Below are 27,953 nucleotides of genomic sequence, written 5' to 3'. Positions count from 1 at the left end.
GACAGTAATGTTTTCTTTCTTTCACCCTGTCCGTTGTACCTATGATTTGAGATTTCTGTTCATGTACTGGGGGACTTAGACTTGGAGGTGAGTCAGGGAGGTGCTCTAAATTAGTCACTGTGTCAGGGTTGGGCCTTACTCTCTGTTTCTTTTCTTTCTTTTTTTAATCAATAATCTCCTGATGAGAATAACTAACAGAAAACATAACTTCTTTTTGTACTGTTATGGTAATATATACGCCATATATTTTCTGTAGGAGAGATGCTTTAATTATGTACTATTATTTTTTTCTGGAAAATGAGTGGGACTTAAAATTACTATTCTTTGCAGAAGTTAGAAAATGGTAATGGTTTTACAAGAGTTTGAAACCACAAGCAGATTTTGTTCTCTTGCAGTTTTTTTTATAAGGGTTCATTTTCTTCTTATAATTTATTTTCTGACTGTATCATAAGATATACAAATTCTAGATTATTTTCTCTTACGCTATGATTATTGTCCCCATTTTATTGTGTTTTCTTCTGATTCTTGATTTGTTTTATGAATGCTCTAATTTTTTAGGGATTAAATTTGACTGGTTCTTAAATATAGCATTAATTTAAATATTTAAATTGTATTTGGGGGAATATATGGTACAAAAGTGTCTAGCAATAGTCAATATGCAAAGGTGTTCCTGCTTTGGGGTAGCATGTTCTGAACCCCATCAACTACTTAAAGCTGCCAATGCTCAAGTTTTTAAAGAAGGAACTTAATGGTGACTTTCAAGAATAGTCTTGGAATAGTTCATTAAATAATCCAGCATTCTCTCCTGATAAACATATGTTTCTAAACAAAAATCTTCAGCAAAACACACACATATACAATGATCATGCAGCACATATGAAATACATACTCTTGCCTTTTGATAAACAAAGCACAGACATTTTCTATTATGTTTGATAACCTTGAGTGCTGTGGATACGAGTCCATAAAAGCTTTGTAATTCTTGCATTCCAAGAAGTATAACAAAAGTTATATTAAAGATGAAATAAAAGCATTTTTGTAAAGCACCTAGTGCCTAAAAATTCAACAAATTATAGCTATAGTGCTCATTTCTGTTATTATTACATATTGGTATTATTGAACATGAATTAATGTTTGTTAAGCATGCACACATACCAGGGCACTATTCTAGGCTCCAAAAATACCTAAATCTTGCAATGTCTTATATAGATAACCAAAATTCCGGAAAACAATTGATAAAATACCTCTTTCACTCTTGTATACAAATCGCCAGCAAGCGTAGTCAATTCTGGTTTAGGTTTGGGTGGATGATTTCTAGGCAAAAGTAGATTTTACAGTCGGGAGTATGTGAAACAGACTTTATTTTTGTATTACTGTTTATTAGTTATTGTATTATTTATTTGTATTATTTCCATGTGAACAACTATAAATCTACTTTTGCCCACCCCGTCTTATGCTGTTATATATTTGAGGCCAGTATATATCAGGGGCCATATAATTTATACTATATATTAGGGGCCATTATATATGAAGGGCTGTTCTTTGCTTTAGTAGATGTGTAGCACGGATAGGGTATTCCTTGAGTTTACAGGTGGTTTAGCCAAGTATAGAATTATTCCTCGATGTTCTAGAATATTTGCCAGTTTCTGTCTCTAACTATCTCCTTGAAGCCAGGATTAGGAAAGTGGGCTTTGGATCAATACTTTTACAACTCTGAGACAGTTATATGAGTCTCCTCGGCATTCAAGAAAGTACATGTCATGTCTGCTTCGGAAATTTTACTGCCCAGAGGGGAATAGCTGTTTAATTATGGTGCCAGGGCACAAGACTGAACTCCTTGAGGCTGGGACTCCGTCCCTCTAACACACTGCTTGGCACATAGTACACAGGTATTTGTTTCAGTAATTAGTGATATCATTGAGGTCACTGTTTTCATATGAGAGACAGTAAAATTCTTTAGCCCTGGCTAGTGTTTCAGTGGTTAGAGTGTTGGCCTGAGCACCGAAGGGTCTAGGGCTTGATTCCCGGTCAAGGGCATGAACCTGGGTTGCAGGTTTGATTCCCGGCCCTGGTGAGAGCGTGTGTGGGAGACAACCAATTGATGTGTCTCTCTCACATCAATGTTTCTCTCTCCCCCACTAACTTCCTCCCTGCCAGTCTCTCTAAAAATCAATGGAAAAAATATCCTTGAGTAGGGATTAACAACAACAACAAAAGTACTTTATAAACCATATTTTTCTTTTCACTCTATAGATAGACCTTATTGCAGCACTTGAAATATTTATATTACACCTCGGTTTACTTTTTTATTATCTAAAAGAACACCATTGAGAAAATAGATACTACTCTTAAGCAACTGAACAGTTAATGCACGTACAGATGTATTTGAGAACTTCCAATACAAAGACAACTTTAATAACCTTTATCTTTTAGCTGACACATATGTTTTCAGGGGACACTTTATCCTAGGCATGCATTTAAGCATATTATGTCATTTTCTTCTCATAAGCTAGGGTAGGAGATGTCACCATTTGGCACTGACATACTGAGGGGGTTAGTAATTGCCCCCAGTCATCCAACTCCTGACTCTGGATCTCGAGCTTGAGCCCAGAGTCCATGCTCTTAAGTGGGCCTGCTGTCCTGCCTGGTGTTTACATGGGCCCTCAGAATCCGAGAAGGCGGTTCACATGTACTATATGTTTCATCCTTAGCACAGTATGTAGAAGCAGATGTAATTTTAAATGCACTTCACAGAGGAAATAACTGAGGCTCAGATCACTGAATGTGACTGAGTGGAGTCCATGGAGGATTGGTTTTATCCAGGGGGCGGCTGTGTGTCCCTCGCTCTCTGCCTCTTGAGATGGGGAGAGAGAGCAGTGTCTCCAGTTACTCCACAGTTCACCAGCTCTGCCAGTTCCCCAGGAGGCCCAGTGCCATCGCCTCTGACTGCAACTGGGTTTCTCTGTTTAATTTAGACATGCAGTAGCCTAGAGGCTTAGCAGCCTTGTCTTATATCTCACACTCTACTCAGCATTATAGAAATAGAATCTACTTTCAGTTATTTAATCCAACCTTTTACACTGTATGTTATGCTTTATGAAGGCATTTTGACATTTTCCTGTGTCATGTTAATGAGAGTTACTTATTAAGCGTTCTTCACCCTGGAACAGACTATGTTCTAGATTTAATGTTTTTCTAGGCTAATCCTTCTGGCTTTCCCAACAGCAGAATCTTCTGGAGGCTTTCCTTATGTGGCAACATTAAATATTTCTATTTACGATGCCTTGAAATTTGGGGAAAATATTTAAGTATATTATCAAGACACACTGTGTAAGAAGTATGGCTATAAATTAATGAAATCAATTTCACAAATTTCACATGAAAATCAATTCCACCTCAAAGTAATGGCATAGTGTTTGTCTTTATATTTCCTGTGTCCTTTATTTATTCACATTCTTGCTAATTACGTTTTTCCCACAATGACATTTATTCCACAGGTAGTCTGTTCATAGTAGAACATATAATTTGTGACATTAAAACTCAGGGGTCACCGTGGATCTTCCACAGGAGTGAGAGTGTCCATGCTAGCAGGGGCTGTGGTGCTCAGAGCATATACTATGCTCTAGTGGGTCAATCAGAGCATAGTCCTGAAATTCAAGTGGTTATTTTAGGAATATATTTGTTAACCAACTTTTGGTCTCAGTGTACGACTTAGTGATGATTATACAAAATGATTTTAATCCCCTGGCATGCAGAGGGTAGCTTTTTAGAATGTATACTATTAAGTAATATTCTCACCCATGTTTGTTAACCTAAACAGAAGACAGATGGAAGAGTAAAGCGAATTTGACAAATGAGCACATTTTACTCTCTTCCCGTAGTTTTCTTTCCTTGGCTTGGGTGTCCAGCGTTCCTTCCCAGGCAGTGTTATGCAGATGAGCCAATTAGTGATAGATGAAATGGTCTTCCTCCCGCGCAGGGTGTGTAACTGCGAGGGCAACACCCTGAGTCACGTACCTATTCAGCAGATCCTGTAGGCCACCGAGCGGCCTGATTAGCTTGACTGGGGAAGACAATCACCCAGGCATCTGCTCCCTTAATTTTGAGAGAAAATTTACCAGATGGAGGCTGAAGATTTAAGTGATTAGAAGGTAGTAGATTGGAATACAAATTGGATTAAAAGAAATTAGATTGATATAAATCGAATTGAGTCACAACAGTTTGTGTTGTGCGTACCAAGGGGCAGTGGATTATGGGAGAAGCAGATGCTCCAATGAGATAGGAATTAATGTGGCTTTGACAGTCCATCTGCGAAGGTCTGAATATCGAGTACATCCCTAATCTCTCTCTCCATTTATCAATGCCATAATGTTAATTAGTACTTCATTCATTAAGTTACTTACAGAGGAAAAAATTCTCACCCCTAGCCCCTCTCTGCTTGAGAATTTGTTGCTCTGCCAAGAACAGGAGAGCTCCCTTTAGCTGAGCGAGCTGCCCTTGACCGCCGGGGGAGACCGGTGTCGTCGGCCTCACGCCCGCAGCTGCCTGTGGCGCCAGTGCAGTGAGCTTGAAAATCTCTGTCCATACACTTCTCTTCATAAATATACAGATATTTGAAGCCTTGCGTTACCTACCGACTAGGTACAGTTCCACTAAAAATGAGTGAATATAGTAACCCAATAATATAATTACATATGCTGTGTGTTATGGTTTTTATATTTGCTGGAGTTCTGTGTTTTGTTTAATGACTCAAATATTTGACATTAATGTTGAGTGGCAGATTCCCCTTTAAAGGGAAAAATGCGAAGTATTTTTGTACCTATGATTCTGTGACTGTGTTTATCCCTGTATGTGTGTGTGCGCACGTGTGTATTTGTGTGTGTGGGGGGAGGGGTGTATGCTAGTTTTTGAAAAATTGCAGGTTACTGACTCTGTGGTCCATTTTGATACCGAGTGTTAAAGAAAAAAGTTGAATGAAACGAAATTAAGAGAAATGGATCATTTTAAATGCTTGTGCTTAGACTGGGACTATGACCCTTTAAAATCCAAGGGGTATTGATTTGGGAACCTTATTATTGCACCTTCGGCCACAGCAGTGAAATTCAGCATAAGGCAGCTCTGTCTTGGCCCCCATCCAAGGGAGCTGAGCCAGTGGAGGGTCCAAAGGTGACCTCACCTCTAAGGCAGCCCTCGGGTGTGGACTCTAAGGACAGCCGTGCAGGAATGCCCCTGTGTATTAATGATAATCAGGCAAATGCAACTTCTGGAGACTAAAGCGATGAGTTAGGCAAAAATGGAACATCGAATCCTGTGATGCAAGAAGCATATCATTAAAGGTTGTGCCAAGTCATTCAGAAATAATCATAGTACAGGCAAACGTGGGCTGCCTGCCAGTATGCAGGCAGGAAGAATTTCTATTTTTATTATGTGGTGGAAGGCAGTGGCTTATGCACAAGTGTGTTAAGTGTTTTAAACATTTTGGTTTATCAAAGAAAATTCTGTGGGCAGTGAGCTCTTTTTTAATATAGGAATACAATATATGTATATCACATATATATATATGATATGTATATGTATCTCCTGTATATAATATATTTATATAAATGGCCACTCCACGCCCAGGGTGCCCTGGGGCTTCTCTTCAGACTCCAATATTAAGAGAGCTTTCCTAGTCCCCCCCAATATTGGCTAAAGAATCTGATATCCATATATTTTACTGCAGACACATCCTGCCCTCTAAGAGCCGGGATTGAGCCTGAGGTCTGTCTGAGTCCTGAATCTACCTGCTTAGGTCCCCCAACACTCTGTGTGGCCCCTCTCTCTCACATTCACTCTCCAGTACAAGTTGATCATAATGAGAGAGTGTATCAAGCTATGTTCCAGCCAAATTTAGAAGAGGAAAACAGCTAAGATGCAAGCCTGCAAAACATAAAGTGTGAAGCAGACTCTCTCATTGCAGTCAAGAGCAATGATTTGCCTTTTGCTCTGGAAAGACTGATTAAATGCCATCTAAAAAAAATTTAGTATTCAGGGGTCAGTCTCTTGTTCCTGTTTTGACAATTCAGTTTTCAGCATAATTGTCAGTTGTCTAATTGGTGGCTGTTGTCTTCATTAAGAACCATCAGTACATCAAGGTGGTGCTTATTGAGCCTGGCAAAGCCAGACACTGTGTTCTGATTCATGCCTTTGTTTCTGTGACTTAATACCTTGTTGAGCCCCAACGAGGATAATTAAAGAAATCACTTGGTTGTAAACTAATGACAGCAGATACACAACCTCCTTATTTCCTAATTGCTGATAGACTTTAGACAGTGGACGTAATTTTGCTGTGAATTGTGTTTAAGCGTTTTTGTGCATTTGAGTTCAAATTGGCGTACTAGACATATAAATAGTGAGGCTAGTGAATGTGTTTTAACTACCTCAATGCCACTACACTTTTTTTTGCTAATCATCTCACAGGGAATGTTTAAGTATTTATTGGAGGCCCTATTTTCTAGGTAATATTTCTTTATTTTATATTTAAAGGTGCTCATAAGCCAAATAGAAAAAAATCAGCCAGGTCTTATCGATGCCTGCATCATCATTTCAGGATTCATATAAGGCAGCTGTCCACAAGCCTGTTTCAGTATGGGCAATTTAGATAAATAGATCAGGTATAAGCTACTTCATTGAAATGGAGCGTTCTGCATTTCATTTTTTCCCCCACACAGTCAACATATTTTTTCAAATTTTCAGTGAACTCAGAAACATGGCCAATTTTGAATGTAGGAAAAGATGTTCTGGCACCTTGGACTATAAATCAGTGTTGCAAAGACATCAAGGCAGCGTGAGTAAATGCTGTCCAAATGAATGCCCAGACTTGGCATGGTGGTTCAGGGTTTTGTGCTTCAACATAAGACTCACGAGGCAATTTGCTTAATCCTGGCTACATAAGCTGGACTTAGATATGTGCAATTTGTAATTCAGCTGGCTGAGTAAATGGATTTCTACTAGCCCAGGGAATGAGAAGAATTTAGAATACTCCATGAAAGTTTGAAAAAACTTATTTGGTTTACCTACTTCTTTGTTTGTTTGTTTAAAGAAAAGTTGCAACTAGCTCTCTAAAATCCTTGTGTCTTTTTTCTAGGTATGCAGTGACAGGGAGAGGAATAGATACTATATTTGGAACAGAGAAACCATGAAGATCTTGGCAAAATGAGAGTGTGAAACTGAGTCTAGAGAGAGATGGAACTGACAGGCAGGCAAAGTGAAAGAAGAAAGAATCCACAGGAATCTGTTCTAAGGGGATATGAAAGAAATTGAAGAGTTAAACTGTACAACTGGGATTTTTAGTGCTAAGGACCTAAAGAACAATGGAATTACGGAGGGAAGCAGAGAGGGATGAGGTATGGGACAAAGAGCGAGGTGAAGGATCTATTTTGAGATCTATTTTGAGGTTAAGATTGAGCATTCAAGTGGGCACCAGATCAAAACTAGAGCTTTCCATCACTGGAGACACTAAACTAGGTATTTGGCTCTTGTTGTCATAGAAATGATAACTGACCCAGTGAGAGGGGATGCGTTTCCTGTGGATAGCATTGAAGAAGAGCAGAAGTCTAAAAGCAGACTCCTCACCGAGTCAGGCATTGTTAGATTCCATTCAGACTTCTGATTCAACAGTTTACATATAACTCAGAGATTTTTCTCTCCCTCTCCTGTGTGAGGGAAATTTATAACAAAAGTAACGACGGTTTTTATTTTTTAATGTGAGTAGCAATTTTTATATCTCTTAGAAAAGAAAACACCTTAATGATTGCCTCCTTCGAAAGTAGTATACCTACATTGAATATTAAGCACATATCATCATACTTTTAAAAAATTCACATACTTTTTATTTTCTTCCACATTTTTAGTTGTAGCTTGTTTATAAAACCCAGCTTGTCAGAGTTTCATGTGCTGAGTACTTGACCATAAAAGCAACTTTTTATTTTTGAAAAATACCAGGTTATTCTAAGCTCTAATATTCTTGTCTGTTGGAGTTGCTCCAGTTTTATACAATTGAATATCCCCACTTATCAACATTTTCTTCCCCTTCAGCATAATCCAGAATAATTCAGTGAGTTCCACTCATTTTGTTTTGCAACAAGAAAGCTTTGCATTTTGAGAGTGGCTGGATGGAAGTAATTCCATGTCACATGGTAAGAAACTGGGAAAACCCAGGATGACTGGTTTGTTTGATCTCTCATCTGATAAGGCTTCAAAATGAATGAACTGAGTAGAAAATCACATTTTTATAAGTTATTAAAAAAAAACTTCACATGTATTTTTAGAGAGACCTAAGGAATTGATTCTTGGACATGTTTTAGTGAAACATAATTCAAGCAGAAAAAGATCATTTAAAAACTTTTATAGCACTCCCATTTTCTGCTTTTTTCCATTCAGCAGAAAAACAAGTCATTTTTTTCTCTTTGCACACAGGATCCTTTAACTGAAAACTACGCGCAGTGTTTGTTGCAACAATGATGTTAACTGGTGGTCATTTTGCTCTGAAACAGAAGACATTCCTTGAATGGAAATTTAAAGTATTAAATCATTCACTTTTTAAAGGTATCGGCAGAGCCAGATAGAGCTAAGTAGACATAAATGAAGACAAGTAGATCCTCGAATGAAAAGTATTCTGATAATTAATGTAACTCATATTCTCTATTCACTCAACTAAAGCAAGTCTGATTTTCAGTCTAAATTTAACAGATCATTTGCAGAGACTTATGGCAGATGTCATATCACAATCATTAGGATTTACCAAATAAAACTGGATGAAATGTATTTCTTAAAGATATTAAATTGCGTATATTTATTTTTATTTTAATGCATTGCATAAAGTGAGAGCAAAAGGCCAACTCAAAAAATTTTTTTATAGTGTCCTAAAGATTTGAAAACAGATTTCATTCCAAGTTTAAGAACTATTTGCAGTTGATCAAACATGGCCTCTTTTTCAGCCTATTCTGGATCAAAACCTTGTCTGAGGTGTTTTTTAGTGGAGTAAATACCCTAAAAGTGAATTTAGGCTTGTGTCCTGTAAAGACCTCCGCACATATATGACGCTGTCACTTCTGTTCAGTTTGGTCAACTGTGAAAGCCCATTCGTTCTGAGCAGGAAGGTCAAAGACAAAGTGCCAAGCACAAGTTGTATTTACCTACCTTTGTATACCTCCTTTACTCTCCAAGGTGCAGGCTTCAGAAAAAGAATTCCGACATTTCACTGTACAATACAAAGAAAACTGAACACAATATTCAGGAGAAAATCTTACTTTTGGTCTTTGGACTCACTATATTCATCTTTGACTTGGGTCTTTATTGCAGGAGGTTCAACCTTATTTTATTTTCCAAATAATAGCCATTTTAATATATTTACTTTGTAATTTATTCTATATATGTCCCCCTAACACAAACAAAAGTAAGTTGGAGAAATATAAACAACATATTATTTTATAACTTGCTTTTGTACTTAACAAAAATTATGAATGTGACTCACATACATAAGTGTTTTTGACATTGTAAAGCCATAATTTAGAGATTTCAAGGAAAAATATGTTGCTTTAAAAGGGGAAAAATGATTTTGTTTTCACCGTCCCCTTGAACTACCAGTAAAAGTTAATTTCAGACATTGTTCTGATAATACGCCTGTTCCCATCATGTCATTTAACTTAAGTCAGGACAGTGTGGCCTCACTATATTTCTTTTAATATTCCTTAATCTTCTTTAAACTTATAATGGAAGAGCAACCAAGAAATTGAAGTTTCATATGTACTAGTTACACAATGGTTTCAAGATTTTCATAAACAAAAATCATCACTATTGGTATGACTTATTTCAATAACATTTAAGGTGGATAAAAAGAATTATTAAGCATCAATGTTTGATTAAATTCCAGTGAATATAGCTTACAAATCATTTATTCTGCACCCACAGATAGTAGTGTCTGGTATTACAGTCCCACGCTTTCAATTAGTCATGAAGCACAGTAGACTCAGTCTTTAGTTGTTATAGATTTTTTTTTAAATAAAAAAAGTATAGCTACCTGTCACTCTATTGAGAGAATAACAAAAGTTGTATATTTACTCATGCATTTTTATATAACATATTGATTGAGCACCTAAGATTGTCAACTTTGGAATTTATAGTACTTGGCAAATCTAAGTTTCAGAGTTGTTGAAAACATGAAGCCTTTACAGAAATGTCAGTAAGGTGTATCAGATAGAACGACTTTTAATTAGGTAGGTAGGAGCTGGCAGTAGTAGAATATTACAGTAGAGAAGTAGGCAGAGCTGTATTTTGAATAACCTACTATTGCATAAATGACTGTCATACAGATGGTAAGTAGTCCTTTGTCCTTATAGGGTCAGAATTCCTTTGAGAATAGTTAATAGAGGTTATACAGTAAAATAATTATACATTATAAAACACTAATAGTTGTGAACGTTTACTTAGTGCTCAGCATATGGAAAAATCTCATTCAGTCACCACAACAATACGATTAGGTTAGTCCGGGTATGTTTTACAGATAAGTAAACCAAGGTGTGAAGAGGGTAAGAAAGGTGTCTGAGTTTACACTCTTATCCAGCATTTGGACAAGAACAATTTCAATTCACAGTGTTCTTGTTGACTAAGAATCTCTATAACTGCCAAAGATGTACCTTATCATTTCTTAAAAAGGCCCACGCAGATATGCCCACAAAATTTTACATTACACTTAATTTCTGAGGCGTCATTCCTTGCTTCCATTCCACATAAGCCAATCCATGGTTTACGAATCATATAAAAAAAAGATGACAAAGTAATGCGATGAGATTCATATGTTAGGTCAACTTCTTTAAGTAGCTGAATGTTGATTGGAACAAGCCTAAAATCAGTCATTGTGTGCATTGCCTAGGCATGATTGAGCTAATATATTTGGCAGTTGTGATTTTTTAGGTAATGTTTTAGCCTTTATTCTCTTTAAAATCTTTCTGGATTGTGCTAATATTTTCAATTCTTTAAAAAAAAATCCTTAGTATACTATATAGTAAAAAATGTTTGTCTACAGTTATAACTACGATTAGGTTGATACAACCTTCACACCTTGGTTTACTTACCTATAAAACATACCGGTACTAACCTAATCGTATCAACTACGATTCAGTTAAAATGAATCTCAGTTTAACTTTATAATTAAACATTTCAGGTTAGAGGAAAATATATCGAGTTCTGAGCAAATTTATGAAAAACTATTTAACAAAGCTTAGCACACATGTGTAAAATACTAGTGCTAGTAAGAATGGTGTTTTCTGACACTGATACTGGGACCTTTGACATCTACAGTTACTAAGATATGCTACTACAGCATTTTCAGAATATATTCTTTAGGAAATAGAAGGTCAATATGTTTTCACTCCATTAGGAGTTTACATAAGTAGAATGCCATTTTGTGGAAGTCCATTCCTAATTTCCAACGAATAAATATGGATGGTTTTTAGTAAATTAATCATTGTTCGACAATTAAATGATTAAATGAGTTTCATTGCATCATCTTTTGTAAAACAAAATGCAATATTTCAAAATATTATAAATAAGGCAATAATAAGCTAAATTTCAAAGATAGCTTCCTGGAATAGAGATTGCTTTTGTCATTGTAAAGCAGATCTGCATAACCCATGAAAACCTCTGATTTGGTGGCAAATCACTCTTTAAAGAATGCCTTCAACCATGGTTAGATGTAGCAAATTGATTTGAAATAGTACTGGATGAATGTCCAGGTTAGTACATTGGCTCCTCACTGAATTGTTGAAAAATGAATTCATTAAGTGGAAACTTAATTACTTTCTCAGGAGGGAATAACTCTTAAAAATTTTCTGGAGACCTTTCAGACTTGCGGTTCCAAGGTTTCTCTTCATTGTTATATAGTTATTTCCATGCCTCCACCCCTGATTTCCATTGCTTTTGGCTCCTGGTTCTATCTTGCCTAGAGCAGTACTGCTCTCCCCCTGGATGCTGGTGGGTCTCCTGGGCCCACCTGCTCAGGTCAGGTCAGTGGCTCAGTGCATTGGGTGTAGGAGTCCACAAAATGAAGGACTACGAAAAGCAGTTAAAACTTAGCTAATGAAGGTACTGAATAAAATAGGGTGGTGAAGGAAAGAAAGAGGGAAGTGTGTTGCACTTTTAATATTTTCAGCAATTTTTGTTAGGACTGCAGAAATAGAGGCCTGAAATACAGTTGTGAAATTCAGAGAAAAAGTTTGATGAATCTTCGTTACCTTCTCCTGAAGTAGTAATCTGCTCACCTGAAAAAGGAAAATTTAAATATCTTGACTAATGTATTTTATATAATAGATGGAAGATTTACTTTTAAGATAAGTATCCATGTATTACCAGTTGGACTTTTTAAAAAAATAGATTTTTGATTTTTAGAGGGGGAGGAAGAGAGAGGGAGGGAGGGAGGGAGAGAAAGAAAGATCAGACCACCTGTAGTTAGCAGTGCCGGGGGTGGCAGAGGCCGGAGGGGCTGGGAGAGGGGAGCTGGAGGAGCAAGGTGGTCAGAGGGGCACCCAGGCATAAGATCAGTAGGCGCTGGTGACGGAACGGGCGCCGTGATGACCGCAGCCAACGCTGCTGGGTAGGAAATAGGAAAGTGTTGAGAGAATAAATCCTCAACACTCATCACAAGGAAAAAAAACCTTTGGTTTCCTTCTTCTGTTCTTTTTATTGTATTTATATGAGAAGACGGATGTTAGCTGAACCTGTGTGGTAATCATTTCACAATATATGTAAATCAGCCATTGTGCTGTATGCCTTAAGCTTATACAGTGATGGGTGTCAATTATTTTTTAATAAAACTGGATAAAGAATTTGCTCCATGCTAATAATTCAAATTGCTACCTATTGTCTTCTCCTTTAGATATGTCATTATGACGTGACAGCCACAGAGAGTGTGATCATGTTATAAAACCATGAACTTGTAATTTACTTTTCCTCTTGAAAAAAAAACAACAAAAAAAAGCAACTGAAATCTAGTGCTTGGGACTTTCTATTTTAGACTTTCTGTTTTTGATTTCATAAATATGGGAGGGGTAATAGAGAAGGGAGAGTCATCTTAAAAACAGAGCTGGGATCACAGCTGAGGGAGCTTTGTTCCAGTCTCAGTTTTGGAGATAGAAACTTCATTTCTTTGGTTCTCTATTTTTTTTTATTATTTTTAATCTGTGAAATGGGGATTTGGAACAAGAGGGTTTCTGGTAGCTCAACCTTCTGTCTGTTGGACCTGGAAGACCGGGCAATAGGGATGCTGCTAGGCGCATATTACTCAACTGAAACTTTCAGTCAAAGCGGCCTGTTAAGGTGGATGGGACACATCTTAGATAGGACCCATCTTTTATTATTGTCAGTTCCCTTTTATACACTTAGCTGTTTAGTTTTCTACATCAAAAAGCCATGTAGAAAGTTTGTAATAAGTAAGTAGTATTTCTAGGCTTCAATTTTGATGTTGTTTCTAATTTAAACTCATTTTTAACATGGCACTGCTGTGCTTCCAGTAGGAATGAAAATCTTATGTTTTTTAGGCCATTACCAAATTAGGGTAATCTGAGAGAGTTTCAGTAAGGCTCACATGAATACAATAGTCTTTATGTTTTCCAAACAATGACTTTCTCACCGCATCCTAGCATATCAGGAGCTCTAGAAAAAGAAAAAAAAAAATCTCATAGCCTTTTTCCATTCCCTCTTCCTTATAAGGCAAGTACACTGGAATTTAGTCATCAAGAAAAATTCAAGAATGGAGAAGTTGTAAGGGCAGACTTGATGGAATGATTGATTCATTTCATTTTATCACAAATTATGTTAGCTCACTAATCAATGTGAAAATTTTCTTTTTATGCAGAACATTTTGAGTGGGATTTATTTTGGCAAAATAGAAAGTGGTAACACCTTTCCAACTTAAGGGGAACATTTTGGAAAGTATGTTTGTGATCATCTGTAGAAGAGAAAAATAAGATATACTGGATGTTTACTATATGACCTGGTGGTCTGTATATCTGATTCCTTTTCATGATCTAAAACAACTGCTGACACATTGGTGTTAAGGTTTGTACCTGGTAAAAGTGAGGCATAAATATTTGCTAATGAATAACTCATGTCCATTATAATGACCACCCTGCCCTCTTCTTGTTGTGAGGGGCCATGCAGTCTGCACTTTTCACATTGCTCTGTGTCCCTCTCAAACTGGGGGAGCGATAACTTAGGGGGCTATCTGATCACCTTCAGGATTAGTCACAGAGAATCTCCCTGGCTTAATTTTGCTAGGAGATTTTTTTTTCCCGAAAATATTTTGATAAAAGCAAGCATAATTATGATGAACTAGTTCACAGTGTTTCTATTTATTTTTAGAAAACCAAAAGCTGACACCGCCTTGATATTTCGCTGGGGGCAGTTGTATTGCACACAGTCTCTAATTTGCCAAGAATTTCTTCTGCCCTTGAAAAAAATTCAGAAAAGTGTGAAGTGTGTTGATTAACTTAACCAGATATGGCTAATATGTGAATCAAGTTAAGTTTAGTTGAAGGAACTGCTATATGTCTAGTGACTAAGGAGGCAGGGATAGTTAACTTTGAAACACATTAAGTGACATCAACAAGTGTTTTTCTAGGTGCTTTATCATCCTGTTTTATTATGTAATTGAAATGACTTCCTGAAAACAAAAGTTTTTGTAGCACTCACTGCAGATGCGAGGTTATTGCCTAAATACTACTAAATTTAAATTCGTTCAGAAATTATGATTTTGAACTTCACCTCCAAATCTCTAAAATTTGAAGAGCTAATAAAGGACTCAGTTTGTTTTCTTATCAAATGCTTTACCAAAAATCATTACAAAATCATTGCTTGGGAGTCTCTGAGAAGCAGAAGTGATCTGTTACGTAAATTTGGATACTTAGAACATTATTCAAAGATCTCCATGCAGCTGACAATCTTGATATTTTTGTGGAATGCTTGCATCTCACTAGTCTTAAGTGCATGACCTTCTGGCAAACATGTTCAAGATGCAGCTTCTTAGACCATTCCCCTTGTCACTTCTGACGCATCTTGTTGCTGGGGAGACCAAGAATCTGTGTTTAAAGTAATATTCCAAGTGATTCTAAGGCAGGTAGTCTAAGGATCATATTTTGAAAAAGAAAGATGTTTTCTGACTGCATTATGACTGGAGGCATGCATTTGACTCATTTTATGGAAATCAACTTTAGAAGAAGGCTTTGGAATTAGCATAACGTAATGTGCGTTCTATGCTTTTTAAAAAAATGCCTGCCACATTTTGGATTAAAGGTCTTGAGTTCTAATTATGCCTCAACTAACTATTCAATTATGGACATTTCTTTACTATTTTATAGTTTACTTTCTTGGACAGTAAAAATGATCATTTGGGATGTTCATCTTTAGAACTCTGCAACTAGTTTCCATTGCCTTTTTTATATAATAGCTAAGGTCATGTGAATAAAAATTTTAAATTACAACGGCTATCTGGCTGCCCAGTTAATAATCTAGATATAAAAAGAGGTCCATGCTTGCAGGTCAGCTGGAAGAGAAAGTTACAATTGAAGATAGTAATTCCCATACATTGCTTAGCCTATGTGTTCATATAGGAATCCTGAATATTTCTCACTACACAGGCAATATTAAGAATTCTGTCAAAGTTTTTTTTTTTCTTTCATCTGGAATCTGGAGAAAACAGGTTTGTGGTCTTATAGGAAGGATATAGTTTAAAAACTGGAGTTATTAATGTAAAGTGATGAGCAGGTGTTCTAGAGCAAGACTGGCAAACTTTTTCTGTGAGGGATCAGATGCAGATATTTCAAGCATTTTAGGCCACGTGGGCTCTCTTTCTTTGAGTGGTGTCTTTCTTTGTTTTCTTTTTATTCCTCCTCAGTCTTCTAACATTTAAAAAATGTAAAAACTTTCTTAGCACAGGGCCATACAAAAGCTGGTCAGAGCAGTATTTTCTCAGACAGTAACAAGCGTATGCATCCCTCGGGGGATCTTGTTAAAATGCTGATTCTGCTCCTGCAGGCCTGGGGTTGGGCCCTGCATCCTTTATTCCAAAATACGCCTTTGGGTATCAAAGCTCTGGAGGTTAAACTGTTTCAGGGCACTTCATGTGATGGGCAGCCCCCTCTACTGCTGGGATTTGAATTCCCAATGAATTTGGTTGACAAATTCAGCTGTCTTATTTGTTTGTTTGTTTAACCAAATAATGGGCTTGTTTTAGTCCAATAATGTAAGTAGCTCAGTAGTTTAGTGGCCCTTCATAATTTTATGTCCCAGACCTCTTTGGAAATTTGATGAAAGCTATGGTGTCCCTTACCCCTACTTCCTCCTGCCCACACATGAATACACATTTTTATATATAGTGTCAAAGAATTCAAGGACCTACCTATTCATTCTAAGAGTCACTGCTCTGCTATAGTTGTGTAATGTCTGATTTTAAAGGAGCTCGAAATTAATCCCCTCACTTTGAATAATATCAAAACTTTTAAATTATACTAGCTGTATTTTGTGTACACCTCCTCTCCATCTATCCAATATCTGGTTGGGAAGACCTTTCAACTTTAGTTTATGCCCTATTAGCTATTGCTGGCCTGATGATTAAATCTAAAACCTAAAATAATAAATGAAGAAAATAACCTAAGCGTTGGTTTGAGTGAATACCAATTGTTACAATGTCTTGTAATAAATTTGTTCACAGTGCCTTTACTCATGACTTTTAAAAAATGTCTTTATTGAGACATAATTCATACACCAAAGAGTTTACCCACTTAAAGTGTATAATGTAGTAATTTTTATCTTCAGAGAATTGTGCGGCCATCAGCATCATCTATTTTAGAATATTTTCATTACCCTGAGGAGATTTCCCAGTCTCCATTCACCCCTGACCCCATCATCCACCCTAGAAAACCACAAACTTACTTTCTGTTCTAGGGATTTTCCTTCTCTGCACATTTCATAAGAATGGAATCATGCAATACGTGTGACTAGCTTCTCTGACTTAGCGTGATGTTTTCAAGGTTCATCCACGCTGTAGTGTTTATCAGTGCTTCCTACCTGTTTATCGCTGAGTAATATCCCATTATGCATCATTTGTCTCTTCGTTAGTTGATGGACATTTGAGTTCTTTCCACTTTTCTGTTATTATCAATAGCGCTGCTATGAACATTATATTCATGTGCAGGGATTTGTGTGGATTTAAGTTTTCATTTATCTTGGTTGTATCCCTAGCAGTGGAATTTCTGAGTCATGTATTAATTCTAAAACATTTTGAGGAACTCCAGATTATTTTTCAAAGTGGCTGCAACCATTTTACATTCCCACTAGCAATGTATGAGACTCTCAATTTTTCCACATCACTGACAATACTTATTTTACATTTTTTTTATGATTGCCATCCTAATGGTTAAGAAGTATATCTCATTGTGGTTTTGATTTGCATTTCCCTAATAGTTAATGATGTAAAGCATTTTTTATGTGTGTCCTGGCCATTTTAAAGATAAATGTCTATTTAAATCATTTGCCCATTTTTACATTTGGTTATTTGTATTTTTATTGAGTTATATGAGTTTTTTGTAAAATCCCCTATCAGATATATCACTTACAATTTTTTTTTCCTGATTCTTTGAGTTGTCTTTTCATTTTTTTATGTGTGTGTTTTTTTAAGCACAAACATTTAAATTTTATAAAGTCCATTTTATCTATTATTTTGTTTGTCACTTGTGCTTTTAGTTTCATAACCACAAAGACTTTTCCTAATTCAAGGTCATGAAAATTTGCTTCTATAATTTCTTCGAATCGTTTGATAATCTAAATGTAAGCACCTCTTACATTTAGATTGTAGATGTTCTTTGAGATTTTTATAATACTGGAAATAAAGTTACTAGAAGAATATTTGAACGCGACAACACTAGCCGGGCCCGGTGTGGCTCAGTGGTTGAGCATTGACCTATGATCAGTGCTGACTGGTTTGATCCCCGGTCAGGGCACATGCCCGGGTTGCGGGCTCAATCCCCAGTCAGGGGCGCGCAGGAGGCAGTCGATCAATGACTCTCTCATCATTGATGTTTCTATCTCTCTCCTTCTCCCTTTTCTCTCTCTGAAATCAATAAAGATATATTTAAAATGAATAAATAAATAAACGTGACAACACTAGAATAGTTTGTATATGTTATAGATAAATGAGTAAAATTCTCTGAGTTTAATACGCTAGATTCAGTTTGACTATTTTTCTCTTATAAGTTTCTTATTTAATATTTAATTAGGTATTAATATACAGGGGTGGGCAAAAGCAGATTTATAGTTACGCTAGTATGCTAAACTCAGAGTGTATTCTTGTATTTTTACTAATCATTGTACTGTGTTTCATACAAACGACTGCGAACCTACTTTTGCCCGCCCCTGTATTTAAGGTCTTACCCAGACCTTAGGCAGGCCAAGTGCCTAATAAGGTAGGGAAGTATTTGATATAGTAAATACACTTTGATAGCATGGATGATTCACTTGCGTAGTTGTTTGTTTGTTTTTTATTGTTGAGAGTATTACGGATGTCCCCCACTTCCTTCCCTTACCCTCCTCCACCCATATCCCACCCCACCCCAGGCCCCCACCTGTGCATTGTCTTTGTCCATGGGCTGTTCAAATATGCTTATACGTCCTTTGGTTAATCTTGTCCCGCCCTCCTTCCTGCCTTTCCTCTGAGATCTATCCGTCTGATCCATGCTTCCCTGTCTGTGGTCCTATCTGTTCTGTTCCTTAGATTCCACTATGAGTGAGATCATGTGGTACTTGTCTTTCTCTGACTGGCTTATTTCACTTAGCATGATCCTCTCCAGGTCCATCCAGGCTGTTTCAATGACAGAACAACTTTGACGGTTGGGAGAAAGTAGATGACTGCATGTGGGAGGGTGGAGCACAGGGAGGCTGTCTAAACAGGATGATAGCAGCCTACCATATCCCTGCTACACCGAAAGCAGCGTAGAACTCCTGATGCGCTTCAGGATCAGGTTCTGTGGCTGTGTGTCCAGACACTGACATTTGCGAATGTTGCTATTTGCAGACTGTGATTAGCCCTTCATAGTTAAATACTTTGAGATCTTTCTTATTACTTTTTAAAAGAATTCTTACTTTTATTATAGACTGCAAATTTTTCACGTGCTTTAGGGACCCGGTGCTTACAATATGTAACCTTCTTTATTATTGTGACACATGATGTGATTACCTCTCCATATTTAATGCTTTGGGTATCTTTAGTTATTTTCTCTTTTTTAAGTTCTGACCAGTGTACTATAAATTACTTTTAAAAAAAAAAAATATCTTTATTGATTTCAGAGAGAGGATACCAAGAGGTCCCTCTCGTTAATGGCCTTGCTTTCCTTGCGGTCACAGCGGAGTCATTGGCACCCGTCACTCTTCCTTGCTCCATGTGACAGACCAAATTCTACCAAGCGCTGCTTTATAATGTGCCTTCTATCGTCCTCTTTTCCCTACTGTCAGCATCATCTTTCAAAGTCAGGGTTTTTTGTTTGTCTGTTTTATTATTATTCTCTGGAATACTTAACGCTGACTCTCAACTGCCTTTGTGCCTTCCTTGCTACCTTTTTTTTGACGCTACAGATCAGGAGTGTCCTTCTAAGGCACAGGCGGTCCACCTGCTGTTGCCTCCAAGTCTGTTAGCCTTGGAGACTGAAAGTCACACTCCCTACCACGCAATTTAAAGCCCTTTTGTCTCCTCTGGGGCACCCAGACCACCTTCCCCCCTCACCTAGTGTCCGTTTCCGCCCTGGCTGTGAAATGCCCTGTGCCTGTCCTCTAATTTCTTTCTTCTTTTGGTCCGGTTTCTTCTATCTGAATGCTTTTCTCCCTTATTGACCTACCTTTATTCTCTACAGCTCAATGTAAATGCCACCTTTCTGGGGAGAGACTTCTTACCATACTCTAGTTAGAGTTAATATTTAGCTTCTCGTTTTCTTCCTAGAGCGCATTTCTCATTTCATTCTAACACAGTGATTTATACTCGAGCTCTTCAGTCCCGCATAGACGGATCCAAATCCTGCCTCTGCTGCGTAACTCCTCTGCGCTCCTGGGCAGTCGGTTTCATTCCCTGAGCTGCTTCCCCATCTGATAAATTTAGCTCGTATTCGTACGTAAGGTGTGTCTCTTTAGGTCAAGCCTGGCAGCACACTGGCTGCATGATGGGGCATCTATGCGTGTCTGGGCATGGGGCATTTGGCTTGCCCCCCCGGGGCAGTAAGCGCTCTGAGGGCAGGGCAGCTGCTCGGCCGCTCCCCGCACCCTGCCGCCTCCTGCTTTCGTTGGCCTGGCTTCATGGGCATTCGCCACAGCGTCAGAACTAAGGCGTTCACTGACTGCTACATTGTCTCCGTTCACGGCGGCACGGGGGTGCCTCAGGAGGTGCATGCAGACCGGGAGAGTAAGGCGATTGAAACCGCAGCGGGAGCCTCCCAGGGATCCGAGCCCGCGCGCACCGCAGCCGGCCGCAGGGCGGGAAGGCCTGTGCTGACCGTGTCTTGTTCCGCAGGGTCCCGGCTCCGGCAGGAAGACTTCGCCCCGCGCATCGTGGAGCACCCCTCGGACGTCATCGTGTCCAAGGGCGAGCCCACCACCCTGAACTGCAAGGCGGAGGGCCGGCCCACGCCCACCATCGAGTGGTACAAGGACGGCGAGCGCGTGGAGACCGACAAGGATGACCCGCGCTCGCACAGGATGCTGCTGCCCAGCGGCTCGCTCTTCTTCCTGCGCATCGTGCACGGGCGCCGCAGCAAGCCCGACGAGGGCAGCTACGTGTGCGTGGCCAGGAACTACCTGGGCGAGGCCGTGAGTCGCAACGCGTCCCTGGAAGTGGCACGTAAGTGAGCCCGCGGGCCCCGGGGCGCGCCGTGTGGGCGGGAGGCCGGGCTCCCAGCAGATGCCCAGGCCCTGGACGGGCCGTGTGGGCGGGAGGCTGGGGCTCCCGCAGATGCCCAGGCCCTGGACGGGTCGTGTGGGTGGGAGGCCGGGGCTCCCGCAGATGCCCAGGCTCCGGACACGCTGTGTGGGCAGGAGGCCGGGGCTCCCGCAGATGCCCAGGCTCCGGACACGCTGTGTGGGCAGGAGGCCGGGCTCCCCGCAGATGCCCGGGCTCCCCGCAGATGCCCAGGCCCCCGATGGGCCGCGCGCTCTGCGCATCCTTCCTCCGCCCCTCGCGGGGAGCCGGGCGAGCAGGTCCGGCCGGGGCGCTGTCCCCGGGTATTTATATTAATAATGAGACGTGGTCAAGCAGGGTGGGCAGTGTCCGAGGGAAGAGTGCATGTCTAACGGGGCGGCAGATGCAAGGGAGGAGTTCAGTACTGGGCCTGTTTCTGTTACCTGTTCCTCACTGATAGTATATGCACGTGCTTCTAAATTTAACTTCTGTTAGAAGAATATATACCCCAGGTTAAGTTAACTCCTCGCTACCAGGCTGATATCAGGAATCATACTAGGCATGTGGCGCAGAACCCAGTAGCAATGACATCAACTGAACTTTATGTATTAAAAAAATGATCAGAGAAGAGATCTTGGTTCTGTAGGGACAGAAAGTTCGTCCATCAGAGGGCCTTCCTCAGTCTTAGGAATGAGCAGTAAGTAATGATTCTCCCTGAGTTTGACGTTTAAAAAAAAAAAAAAAAAAAAAAAATATATATATATATATTTATTAATCAGATAACCCAAATAGCACTAGTAAATCACAGTATCAGTGCTTTGTAGCTATCTGGACACTGATTCCACAATTTCATGGATTATAGTCCAGAATAATTTTAAAAGCATGATATTTTTTTAGCAAGGTTTATAACAAGGATTTGGTATAGTAATTTAAACAGTATCATACATTTTTGATATTATCTATCTTGAGGAAAGATTTTTATCTAGAATTAACTGTGAGTAAGATGGAAACAACTGGGTCTTAAAAAAGTTTGTATTTTTCCACTTTCTGGTTGTACCAATAGGTCTTATAGATGAGAGAACTGAGGAATTCCAGGAGGCATGAGTCTTACTTATCTGTCTGGTGGCGGGGGAGGCAGTGATAAGTAGTAGTTTATGATTTCTTGTCTGTAATTAAAGTTCATACTTATACCACATTCTACAATGTATTACACTAGATTATATAACTTGTGTATTTGTGTACTGAAATTCTCAACAATATATCATTATCTTTTATCATTACCTTTGTACATAAAGCCTCCTTTAGTAAACAAAATCATACCATTTCTTATTCAGCTACCCCAATGAAAGCTTTTATTCCCAAGTGTCCAGGCTTTTGATTTATAGTTTGTACCAGGAAATCGGGAAGCTACTGATGCTTGAAATGGGTAAGTCCAATAGGAAAAGTTTAGAAGACTCCTAAACCCAGATTTGTTTTGTGAAAGACCTCGAGATATAAGCATTGGAACCTTAGCTAGCAATGCCATTTTGCCTGGACACCAGGTAATTTCTTTTTTATAATTTACTTTAAAAAGCAGTTAAATTAAATTCAGTTTAGTGAGAGTTGAAATATACACAAAACCTTAAGAATGCAAATATTCTTAACTGTTCCACTTTTTATTTTGAAATATCTTATTTCTGGAACTTTTCAAAATTATTGAAATATTTCAATGTCAAGTTCTATTGATCTTTTCCCTATTATATCCCTTTATAGTAAATATAACAGGCATTATCTTCCCTTTTGTAGATAAAATGAAGTCTGTGATGGTTAAGTGACCAAGACTTAGACAGATCCGGATTCTCCTAATTTTCAGTTTTAGAAAATTGTGCCATATTTGGAAAAACTAAAATCAAATCTAGCCTATTTTATATAAATAAAAATTAAGAATTTTGAATTTTCAAATTTTTTTATCTACTTAGCAAATAACTATTTTTTAAAAATTGGTTTTTAGAGAGAGAGGAAGGGAAAGGGAGAGGGAGAGAAACATTGATGTGAGAATAAAACATTGATAGGCACGCTCCCTAATGGTGATCAAGCCCACAACCCTGGGCATGTGCCCTGACTGGGAATCAAACCCGAATGATGCCCAACCCACTGAGCCATACCATCCAGGGAAGCAAATAACTATTTTTAATCTTTAACTTTTCTTCTCAATATTAAAATTTATCTAAATAGGCCAGTTCTTTATTGTTGGTCAAGTATAAGCTTATACATTTTTTGAAGCCTTAGTTTTGTCAAAATTGCTCTCAATAAACTTGTGTCATATATTTTTATTTAATAACCTGAAGTATTGCTTTCTTTCCTAATTGCATCATTAATAATGAATCAAACTATATTAGGAGGAAAATGTAAAACCATGATTTTTTTCCTGTAATATGACAGTAGCTTTTAAAAAAATTTTAGATCAATGAGCTTTGAGAAATGCTAAAAATATATCTGACTTAGAGAAGAAAACAGAAGTCTTCTAAATTGAATTTAGCCAGTGAATACAATTCTTTCTTCTAATGCATGTCAACAGTTCATGCCGTTTGAGGCAACACAAGCTCAAATAGTATCCATTTATATGCTGCTCATCTCTTTCGCATTAGCTCATCAGTCTTCTGTCTCTTGTATTTCATAGAAAGAATTAATATGGAAATTTGGGTTAAAACCTTGTGATTTTTCAATGGCATTGTTAACCAATATATTTTTATAAAATAATATAGATTTTATATGTTTCTCTACCTGATTATAAAAATGGTTGACTTTCATATTTTGGAATCCTTAACATAAATGCCCAATTATAAAACATCCACTTTTCATACATTAAAGGAAATAATGAAACCCCCAAAACATTGTGCATTTGGCGAACTGCAGGTAGCTTAATGTGAGGTTGGTGGGCAGTATCTGTTCAAAAGATAGGCATGGGCCACATCATAAAATCTAGACTTTTTGGCTGTGTGAAATGAGAGTCTTTGAAAGAGCATTGAAGATTGGGTTAAAGGAATGACTGAAATCAGAGAGGAATTAAGAAGCTGCCAAATAACTCAGCAGAGGGTATATGTTAGATTTTAAACTGAAAGTAACAGTGAAGATTGAAAGAAGGAAATAGTTTGAATCCTATTAAGAAATTATAAATCCTATACCTTTATGGTGAGTTGGCGTATATGTGGTAGAGTGACTGCGTGTACAGTGCTCCATCCATAGGAACGGCGGCTACAGGACAGATAACTGCAGTAGGAGCCAGACTGAGGTTAGCTTTGCCTGTTTCGTTTGCCATACCAATGAGATAGGAAGGTGAAAATACCTCATGTTCTATTTTTTTAAAAAGCTTCTAGGATTGAGAAGAAAGGTTTTTCTCAGGTAGGGGTTGAAGGCAGGGGAGCAGCTAGAAGTAGACATGGTCGCCCAGGCAGCTGTGTGCCCGGTGATTAGTAAGGGCTCCGGCCACTCCCGCTGCTTGGAACCCTGATGTTTAGTGGCGGGCAAGGGAAAGAGCCAGGGCAGGAGGCTCGGAAGAGGTTGCAGAGTTGGTGGGATGTAGGCTGTGAAGTGACAAGAAAATCAAGGGAATCATTCTCAAAATGAGAAGTGGTCGGCAGTGTAAATGCCACCTAGCGGTCAAGTGCCAGGTGTCTCTGGGCTCCAGGAAGAATGAGTAGGTGGGGGGCTGGTGTGGTAAATGCTACCTGTTCTCCCAAGAATTTAGCTCTGAAGTGTGAGTGAACTGGAGCAGGGTAGGTTTCTGTTGTGGGGGCTTGTGCTGTGCATTGTGGGATATTCAGCAGCATCTCTGGTCTTTGTTCAGGACCCCTCAGCCCCAACTATGACAACCAAAAATGTCTCCAGACCCTGCCAAATGTCCCTGGGGCAGGAAGGGCGGGACGGTTGAAATCAGTTGAGAGATTTAAGCGCACCTGGGTTGTCAAGAGCGTGTAGATAAGTAGGAAACAAACTTGTTACAACTTTTGTGTGTGAAATGATTAATGATAAAAATATGAATTGGTCTTTACTCCCTTTGCTTCTCCTTGGTTTTCATTTTTAAGTGAAACCTTAGCTGCTGCTGTCGTGGCTGATGGTGCAGAAGCCCCCTGGTGTTTCCCAACGTGCTGTATTTTTCTCATCTTTGCTTTAATACGTACCTCAGTTTCATGTCAGGAACAAGAGAGGGGAGGGAAAACATGTTCAGAGCCAATCATTGTAATGAAGATTTTAATCGCTTACCTCGTATTTGCTTTCCCTCTTGTTTTTTGGGGGGAGACACACACACACAAAAAAGCAATCCAGAAAGTCCTTTTCAGATCACTTGAACTCAAGGCAGTTCTTTCAGCAAAGAGTGAGTTTTACATATTTAAAAAACCGAATCGCAGGGCCCACAGCAAGGCGTGTGGCACTGAACAAGTGGACGCACAGTTTTCCGATGGGGCCACCAGGAGGCCCGGGCCTGGCCGCGCAGATAGGGTTTCAGCCTGAGCACCGGCGCTCCGTGCTGGGAGCCCCGGGAGCCCCGCGCCCTCCACGGCCTGCTCCGCCTGGGCGGCAGCCCCCAGAGAGCAGCTGGGGCCCCAGGTGGTAAATATATGACAGCAGCTTGATCTATCGACCGGGGTAAAAGGGGGTTCTGGCCTAAATGAAAATTCATGAAAAATTGATGAAGTCCCAGATTATTTCTTCTGTTTTCTTTTCTCAGCACTAGGCCAGTGCAGAGAGAAGAGATTAAGGCACCGCCCGCCGTCCTGGCCAGGAGGTTGCGGTGTGTGGTTCAAAGTTCAGGGGTCACATAGAAACTGATCTTTCTTATTTTGTTTTCTTTACTTCTAAAGCAGAATGCAAGAGCTTTTCAGATCAGCTGTGATTTACCTTTGCTTTGATAAAAATAAAGTAATAAAATGGCTAAATATCTAAAAGTTGGCTTTTGACGCAACTACTAAAAAGATGGGATTCATAATTTCATTGGGAACTAGAAATAGATTGAATTCCATGACTGCAGGGTGATTTCTTTCTTTCCTTTTTTTTGTGTCCATGTCTCACATAGACTCATGTTGCAAGAAAGTCATTTAGAGAAGGAAAGGTCTTGCATTATTTATAGGTCACAGATTGCTAGAATAGCGAAGCTATGGGACACTCTACAAACATAATGATCTTGTTTGCTTTAAATCCCAAACGAAATTGATGTTTTATCTGTGCAAGGAAGGGAGGTTACAAAAGTAGACTGACTTTAGTAACAGAGGTTACAGGTGGCATTAAAAATGAACACAAAGTAAATTGTTTCTTTGATGTTCTAACTTAATAAATATGTATTTTTCTTTCTAAAAATTTTTATTTTAGTTATGAGTGTTATACAGGCAAAATACCTGTTTGCTTCATAAAGAGACAAGGTAACTTAAATTGAAAAATAGACTGAGAGCTATGGAGAGCTTTTAAAAATCGCTAAATTAAGATATAATTGATATACCATATAATTTACCCATTTAAAGTATACAATTCAGTGTTGTACAGTATATTCACAGGGTTGTTCAACCAATACCATAATCTAATTTAGGACATTTTCTCTACTCCTAAAAAAATTTTTATACCCATTAGCAGTCAATTCCCATTCCCCTGGAAACTACCCCAGTCCTAGGCAAACACTAACCTACTTTTTCCCTCTATACCTTTGCCTCTTTGAGACTTCCATATAAATGGAATCATGCAATATATGGTCTTTTCTGACTAGCTCCTTTTCCTTAGAATGTTTATAAGGATCATCCTTGTGGTAGCATGTGTCAGTACTTCATTCCTTTATATTGCTGAATGCTATTTCATTATATGGACATACCACATTTTATTCATGCATTCATCGGTTGATGGACATGTGGATTGTTTGCATTTTTTATCTACTATGAATACTGCTGCTATGAATATTCCTGTACAAATTTTTGTGTAACTATGGTTTCATTTATTTATTTTCTTGGTTATAAATTTAAGTGTAGATTTTCTTTGTCATAGCACAGCTATTTTTAACTTTTTGAGGGATTTATATGTAATTTTTAAGTGTAGATTAAACAGTATTTATTATTGCCATTGAATTAACTATGCCTAACTTCCCTGTCAATACAAAGTACAGCCATGAAACATTGACAGTGTTTGATAAATATTATTGAATGGCTGACATGTTATACTTCCTGTGCCATATGTCCATATTTAAACACAATATTAAATTAATTAAAATATAAAATAATTAACTAATGAAAATATTGAGTGACCAGGAAGTCTCTATTTTTTTTGACCCAACTATTTAAGTAGGTGTGATTTGATGGAATAGACCCTGAAATCACTTCTACTGGACCTTGCTGACTTTGGCCCCATTTAAGTTAAATAATCTTGCTATTTGAGTCTTCACTCCATTTTCTGTCACATTTTTATTTGTCCTAAAAGGAAGGAATATGCTGGCTTCTCAGGAGATGATAATACCTTTCCCTAGAGTAAATGACATCACCTTTCCCTTCCCAGTTGCTTTTCCTTCCAAGTGTCTTAGTTGTTTTTCTTTTCTTTACTTGTAAGGTTTAGAATAAGAAATTAATGAGCAATTATAATAGAGGTTGGGTTAAGTAATTACAGGAGTGGGAAAACAGACATGCCATGACTTTCCTAAAACACATAAACATGCAAACAGGTCTGTCCATTGAAATACCTACAAGGCCATGAGTTGAACAGGAACTGATAGTCATAGATTTTGACCATAAAGAATATAGAAGCAACTGGCTTTTTCATGATTCCTATGGTTGTATTTCTGAAAAATGTAAGAGAGAATTCAGAGTTTTTGTTAGAGTGAGTCAGATACATGAACAATGGGAAAAGTTACAGCTCAAGGTGCTTAGGCCATGTTACGGGGAGAATTGTGGGCCCCTGAATTTCATAAGCTGAATCCATGGCCCCAGAACCTTCGTATGTGACTGTATTTGGACGAAGGACCTTTAAAATAGTA

At 38.5% G+C, this 27,953-nt stretch overlaps 1 protein-coding gene across 12 annotated transcripts in view; it reads left to right on the top strand.

The window, feature by feature from the left end:
• Positions 1–27,953, top strand: part of ROBO2 (roundabout guidance receptor 2) — a 556,155-nt gene that overhangs the window by 34,635 nt on the left and 493,567 nt on the right. For all 12 annotated transcript variants that reach the window (XM_081138222.1, XM_081138229.1, XM_081138230.1 and 9 more), the window contains exon 2: positions 20,585–20,911. In XM_081138222.1, coding sequence (XP_080994348.1) covers positions 20,585–20,911 — 327 coding nt within the window. The remainder of the gene's footprint in view (positions 1–20,584; positions 20,912–27,953) is intronic.

This window comes from Miniopterus schreibersii, assembly GCF_964146895.1.
Source record: "Miniopterus schreibersii genome assembly, chromosome: 5".
Taxonomy (NCBI): domain Eukaryota; kingdom Metazoa; phylum Chordata; class Mammalia; order Chiroptera; family Miniopteridae; genus Miniopterus; species Miniopterus schreibersii.
This window is presented reverse-complemented; position numbering and strand designations above follow the sequence as displayed.